The sequence below is a fragment of the Borostomias antarcticus genome (genome assembly GCF_949987555.1).
Source record: "Borostomias antarcticus genome assembly, chromosome: 18".
Classification (NCBI taxonomy): domain Eukaryota; kingdom Metazoa; phylum Chordata; class Actinopteri; order Stomiiformes; family Stomiidae; genus Borostomias; species Borostomias antarcticus.
In genome coordinates, this window is record NC_140251.1 from 2822134 (window position 1) to 2829797 (window position 7664).

General features: G+C 46.4%; 1 protein-coding gene across 1 annotated transcript in view; it reads right to left on the minus strand.

Annotated features, from left to right (window-relative positions):
- Window positions 1–5065: 5065 nt before the first annotated feature.
- Window positions 5066–7664, minus strand: part of LOC311321281 (transmembrane protein 53-A) — a gene marked incomplete at both ends in the record, with an annotated part of 6772 nt that continues 4173 nt past the window's right edge. The window contains 3 exons of the mRNA XM_084453229.1: window positions 5066–5427; window positions 5582–5828; window positions 7337–7581. Coding sequence (XP_084309355.1) covers window positions 5066–5427; window positions 5582–5828; window positions 7337–7581 — 854 coding nt within the window. The remainder of the gene's footprint in view (window positions 5428–5581; window positions 5829–7336; window positions 7582–7664) is intronic.

Genomic DNA, 7664 nt, shown 5'->3' on the forward strand with positions numbered 1-7664 from the left:
TTCCAGGCATGGCATATACATGGCATGCTTACTTGCAATGGTAATAATGCCTTCAGGTAATAACACTATGCTTGATTAATTTGATGTATAATGTGGCAAATGCTATAGTAGCAGCAGCAAGCATCAGCCCACTATAGCTAAATAATGCCAGACAAGATTACAGACTGTAATCAATGTATGAACAATGTCACATTGATCATGCTCAACATTGTTAAAATTGAAATACATCTGAGACCTCCGAACGTAACGTTAGCATTAACTAACTAACGTTAACCCTAAGCCGTTAGCATTAGCTACCGTTAGCATAGCTCCCTAGCCTATCAATATAGTTGATGTTAATATAAAGAAATGTAACATTAGATAATGTTAGCTAAGTTATTCAACATTGACCCACTTACCCTCTAGATCTTTTCCAACGATGTCCTAAAGTAACCACATGTCATGATCATTTGCATCATAGACATACGTTCTGATTAGCATGATCATAAGCTTCATTGCTAAAAGCATAGCAAATGTTAGCGACGTCATTACATGACTTCCTATCCAATCAGAGGCAGAGTAGGGCGGGTCTTCCTATGGTCACGTGCTTTCCCGAGCTCGCAGGACTCACGAACGCGCGACCAGCGCGTCCCCGAGGCTCGTGCACAGCACATGTTTAAATGGCTCAATACAGGTATTGGTGGCTTCAAAAACCCCAAAACCCCTAAAACTAAAAGTTTATATTGATAAGATTGGTCTCTGATGCTGAATGATACCCAGAAAAATTTTGTTTTCCTTTTCTAGCCCTATCTATCATCATCCACTAACATGGGAAATAAGGGTTCTTGGGCCGCATGCCTTGATTTGACTTGCAATACCGGGCTTTGGCCACTACGTCAAATGGCTTCATGCGCCGGTGAGCAACTTTCATTGAAATGAATAGGCAGCCATTTTCAATGCCGTCTCCAGTTATATTATACCTCCATGGTTCGTGCAGCTTACTTAAACTAGGCCAGATCCAGCCTGGCTTATGTGCTTGTTTCTGTTCAGGACTGGTAGGGCGGAAGCTAGTAATGCCACTGAAATAGCTATGAATTGAAATGACATGAAATAATGTCTGATAAATTAAGATAGGTCTTGTCGCCTTGACACATCAGTTCCAATGCTTCCAATGCTAATCCAGCACAATAAGAGCGGGATAGCCAGTTAGCTCATGAGCTCACAACAACTAGCAGCAGCTTCCATAACATTAATGGTAGTGGTCAGTGGCTAAAGCAGTTATACTGATGATTCCTGTCACGTTAGCTATTTTGCTGCAATTGGTTCAACTTCTGTTTCTGGACAAAGGTAAGGGATAAACCCAGATAACACAAGGCTAGCGGACCTACAGCGGGTCCCCAATGGACGAGTTGGCGGACCTCCGGCGGAATATAACACAAGGCTAGCGGACCTACAGCGGGTCCCCGATGGATGCTCCACCACTATTCCACCAGCAGTTAATTGTCTATATCCTAGGCCCATTGGCTGTGGGGTCCGTGGTGTGGTGGCGAGACTCCGCCCCCTCGCGTCAGAGCAGTTCGGGTGAAGTGCAGTTACTTTCGGGAAATCTCCATACACCCACTGGTGAAAACCGTGTGTCTCTAGCCCACTCAAGGGCTGAGTTGTGGGATCCTTGGCGTGGATAGTGGCATGATGGCGAGACTCCGCCCCCTCGGGTCAGAGCTGAGTTGTGGGATCCGTGGCGTGGATAGTGGCGTGATGGCGAGACTCCGCCCCCTCGGGTCAGAGCTGGTCGTGGACAGTGTACCTCTCTCCGGGCCACCCACCTGCCCCCACCAGTGAAGACCAGTAATTACCCATTATATATAGACTCTTTTACTGTTGGTAAACAATTAAGTGTGCGGGCACATTTTGGCAACCGGTGGGGGCAGGTGGGTAGCCCAGAGAGGGGTCCACAGCCCCCGACCCAATATGACGCGAGGGGACGGAGTCTTGCCACCACGCCACTGTCCACGCCACGGACGCCACAAATCAGCCCCTGAGAGGGCTAGAGAAACAATTGTAGGTATAATTTCAAAACTTACCAGAGACCACCTTCACCTTAGTGGGCGCAATGGCATCAATAATATTTGGAATTTTAGAATTGAAATTATCTACAAGCTCATTGACTGAGACCCAAGAGAGGGCAGGTGTGGACGAGAAAGCCTGAGTAAATACTGTATTTCTCTTGTGTTTTCACTGATGTACCATTTTGTGATTACCTCTGTTTTTACATTTGTGTGCATGGAGATAGTACTCTCAACGAAAACACAGGAATGATATAGAGCGCAACATCAGACACCTCAACCTTAGAAATATTCAGACCTTAGGTGATGATCAAGTCCAGAGTGTGCCCCGTGTTGTGTGTGGGCTCCTTCACATGCTGAGTCAGTCCATAGTTATCAAGGACAACACAGTTCTTAAGCCCCTCTGTCCTGAGGGTTGTCAACATGGATGTTAAATTCACCAACAATAACCACACAGTCAGAGTTGAGGGGAGAGAGAATAGGTGTTTGGCGGGGGGTAAGTTTGGTTCTGGCAGTGATCAGCTCTTTCATCTGGTCAGTGAACTCCAAGAGGGGGGAGGAGGGAGAAAGAGTGGCTGGAGACAAGGGTGAGTTGGATGGGGTCTGGGGGGGTGAGGGCGGTGGATCCTCACAGATGGGTGCCAGTGACGGGGTGAGAGTGAGAGACTCCTCTTCTTGGGGGGGTGGAAGGGGTGGATCCTCATAGGCGATTGCCAGTGAGGGGGTGTGTGAAGATTCTTCCTCCTGGCTCTTTTGTCTCCCATAATCAAAACTTTGTAGAGGCGGGGGCCGGGGCAACTCTTCTTCAAGGTTTCTGCCATGTTGTGTTATGTCTTCCTCCTGTCTGGGTGCCTCTTGTCCTTGGCAGAGGGAATAGATGGATGACGCAGGAAGTAGAACAGGTTGGAGGTAAACCGTTTTACTCCGGACTTGTTAAGGCAGAGTCCATTTTCCTTAAAAAGACAGATGTCTGCACTCCCAGATAAAGTATACATTTTCAATGAAGTGCACTGAATGGATGGTACATGCAGTTGACAACCATGTGTTCAGTGCCAACAGTCTGCTGAATCTCTCACCCCCTCTTCTGACTGGTGGTAGAGGACCACTCATAAACACCTCAGCTTTCAGAGAACTGACTGCAAAGAGGAGTATTTTGGTGTTTTTACTGTATGCTTCTTATACTACTATCTTATCTTATAATACTATATTTTATAGTAATGTCGCCCACAATCAAAACAACAAAGAGTTTGAGGCCCAGTCGTTAGCTTTCCCTGTAGCCTTTTACTTTCTGATTTGCTCTCAGTCCTTACCCTGCTGTGTGAGGAGATGTGATCCAGGTCATCAGATGGAGATGCAGGGTCCTGCAACAGTGGGGCAAATCTGTTCTCCAGTTGTACACTGTGTTGTCAGGGAGGTTTGTTGCTGGCTCTGCCTTTTGCAGCGGTCCACGGCTGTGTCCTACTAACGACAGGGGTCGAAGAGGCGCTCTGCCTGGATGATAATGCAGGCCAGCCAGTCTCATCACTAATCTCCGGGCACTGGGCTCTGCCTGTTACCCATCCTCCCATTTCCCTGAGAAGTAATTCAGATCCGATCCAATTTTTAATAATAATAAATAAACTTTATTTATATAGCATCTTTCTAAACAAATGTTACAAATGCTTTACAAACAATCAGCAATACAACCAAACAGGATAAAACAACAGAAAATCAAAAAAAGTGAAGGTAAACACAAATAGTAAGATTAAAAAAATATATATAAAAAAAAACGTGACGGCTTTCTCCTTGAGGGTGGAGAGGAGGATCTGGTGGTCTACCGTATCAAAGGCTCAAACCCTCCTGAGTACCTTTGAAATTTCAAAGGTGCGACACTTTGTTGAGAACCGCCACTTGTTAGAGCAGCGTGAGATCATTTTTAGGACAGCTGGTCTATGGAGGGAGAAGGGACTACGGAGAGCGGCAGCTCATCCAATGGCCGTACCTTTACAGAGAGCTATACTGTACATACTGTAGGTCCGGACGAACGAATGGGTTCAACAATGATGGTATAAAAACTCAATTGAAACTCAGAGGTCTTAGTCTAGGGAACTATCTGTAACTGGTTATTTGGTTTCCTGACAGGCAGACCTCAGGCTGTGCGAATAGGCAAAACAAACCCATCTACGCTAGCTCGGGCGCCACAGGGCTGCTGTCTCAGCCCTCTACTTCAGTTTATTTGCACTCTTGTGAGCTCTTGCGTGTTCTTACATTCTGTTCCCAGTGTGCTTCCTCTCCATGACATCTACACCACTCGCTGTAAAAGTAAAACCCCCAAACGTCATCAGCCACCACGCTTATACTGTTCTCACTCCTTCCATCTAAAACCCGTTACTGGAGCATCACATCACACACACCCGTCTCAGTAACGGCTTCTCTCCACAGCCAGGCTGCTGAAAAGCTGTTGCACCTACATGCACTGCACTTTCTATGTAACGCACATTGTCGTATGTAATATACGTATGTAACCTGAAATAAACATCATTGAACCCCTGAAATAGAATAATTCAAATTGATATGAAATAGTAAGAAAGGCTGAAGATGAATGGATATATGGATATAGAGATGGTGAATTGAGACGGATGGAACAAACATACGAGACATAATAGAGCAAAAGCATGAACAGCTTGAGAGGAGAGGATGAGTGAATGACGGTTCAAATCTCAGATAAGGAAGCCAAATATACAGTATATTTTCCCGGCAGTACTATACAGTATTGTATTGCAGCAGTTTTCAGTCCTACACAGTAACCTACAATCAAAATGTGTATTCTAGCAAGGTGCACGTTGAGCCCTTTCACCGTGGGGGGTTGTGCAGAGTCCCCTCCCCCTCTGTCACATCCTGGCTCTGAGCGGGGCAAGACTGAGGGTCCCCTCTCCGTCGGTCACATCCTGGCTCTGAGCGGGGCCAGACTGAGGGTCCCCTCCCCGCCGGTCACATCCTGGCTCTGAGCGGGGCCAGACTGAGGGTCCCCTCCCCGCCGGTCACATCCTGGCTCTGAGCGGGGCCAGACTGAGAGACTGCAGGAACGTCTCCAGGATGGATAGATACTCCTGAGGATGTCTCTTCAGGTGGCCTGCATGCGTGGAATCCTCCCACTTCTTCTCAGTGACGCTTACCCCTCGTGTCCTCCAGGTGGCGATGATCTCCTCCATGCCCCGCGGGTCGCACAGCACATCGTTCTCGCAGAAGAAGAACAGCGCTGGTGCCGTGACCGGGTTGTTCCAGAACACATCGATGCCCTTGTTAAAGTACTCGACCGTGTGCCGTTTAAAGGCCCAGAAGTAGAGCAGGCTGGCCTGTTTCACCAGGCCCTCCATCCGAGGGAAGATGGTCTTTCCCAGGCCTGAGGAGAGACCAGGAGTACTGTTCAAACAAAACACTAGAGATGAAAGTCATTTAGAGACTAGTTTGTCTGTGTCCAGACCAGTTCCCCTGAATCTCTGGGACATTGGAAGACCTGATGTCAAGCCCAACCCCCACTGTGGAGCCAGACTCACCGATAGCCATCCTCTCCAGAGACCCCATCACCAGGCTGTCGTAGATGTGGCCCCTGATCCTCTGGGTGAAGCCCTGGTACTTGTCAGAGTCCCGGGAAACGTGTACGAGCAGCTGCGTGAATGTGTACCCTCCTATGGAGAGGGCGTGCACGAGCAGAGGACGTGACACAAACTGCTCACTCTGAAGCAAGTCTAATACCCGCGCTCCATAGTCCAGCCCCCAGCGTGGCCACAGGAACTGGCTTACCTGGGAGAGGGATACACAGGGGTTTGGAAAAAAACAGACTTTTGAGGGACATGAGTGACCACACAGTAGCAATGTTTCCATCCACTTGTCAATCAAATTATGTGAGGATCGCAAAAAATATGAATGCGAATAAAGCCGGTGAACGTGCGTTTCCATCTAGAGCTTTAAATCGGATAAATCATTTATCGCAAAAGCCTTTTATCGAACAAGATAAAATCCGATGAGATCGACAGTACAAACCTTTTGTCGATTTCATGACTTTAAATCGAATTTTACTGTTTCCATAAGGCATTTCTAATTCGATATAACTTAATTTGCATAAAACGTGTGGATGGAAACATGGCTACTGAGTTGGTGAGAGTACTATCCTACTATCATAGGAACTGCAGTAGTCAAAGTAGGGGAGGTATTAAGAGGGTTTCTTTGGTGACAAAAGAAAGATTGGAAGAAGGGTGTCATGATAGTCCATCTCCCCAATGTGACCAGAGGAAGAGTAACGTAATGGGGGCGTTTGAGAGATGGTATAGACTGTACTATAGACTGTACTATAGCCTGTACTATACCCTCTCATGTACTATACTGACTGTACTGTAGAGTAGGTAATTTTTCTTGTTTTGAAACATAAGCTTGGCTTACTGAGTACAGATAACAAACATTGATTTACAGACCGAACCCACAGTTTTAAGGTGAATGTTATGAAATGGCTACTAGCCAAAGTCCAAGAATAGACAGGTAGGGGAGGGAGGGATTGTTAGTATGTGTACATGTTGTGTGATGTAGTTTTATGTGTTTGTGTTTTATGTTGAGACCAAGGACCCCAACGGAAATAAGTCCACGACTTTTTTGTGCTATCCTTGATATTTGTTTTAATGCATGACATGTATTTTAAACTGATATGTCGAATCGAATAAACTAAACTAAACTAAAGAATGTAGTTGCAAAATTACTATGTATCTTGCTACTGTGTACTGTGTACCAACCACTGTGTACCAATTTTACCATTGCAGTTAGGCCTTTTAATTTCTGGCAGGGGGACTGCTGACGGAAACTAGCCTTTTGGCTAAAATCGGGTGCATTTACACGTGTTTATTGTCCCTCTTAATCAAATAAACGAAACTGAACTAAGTAAGAGGTGCGATTGTAGGATTGTAGGATTCGATCTCTGGGCTGGAATTGCTCTGTAGAAATACTCTTTTCCGACCACAATTCTATTAGTCAAGCAATCACAAAGCTTAAACAAAAAATAGGACATAGGCTATATAACATTAATAAAATAGACCACATTTCCTAATGATATGATTTGTGATGACTGATTTGCTTCCATACATAGCCGCTCGTGTAACCTGGAGGTCGTTCTCATTTCGTTCTCACCTCGACGTCGTGTAACCCAGGCCTAAGTGGGCTATGGTTAAGTGACTTGCTGTGAGTTCCATATTCATCTATGAATAATGCTGCATGAGCAGTGACCTTTCCCCTACAGCTTATGATGGCTCTATCTCTTCCCTCACCTCACTCTCCACCATGAGCACGTCAAAGCCTGCGCGCAAGTAGAGGTTACAGTACTTCGCCATGGCCTGAGGCTGCGCTCCCAACCATGGCAACATCAGAAGGAGGGGTTTGGGTTCGACTAACCCAACTTTGGGTTCAGACGTCTCGTTGAGGTAGAAGGTGATTCTCTTGCTGATGCTGTGAGCAGTGACCCTGCTGCTGGCGGCTGTCCGGGCGAGCATGGTGACAGCAAGGGGGTCTCGGTCTGGGTGTAAATAGAAGAACACAAAACATGAGTACAGGAACGATGCAACCACTATCGTAGACATGCAACAGCAGTCAAATCAA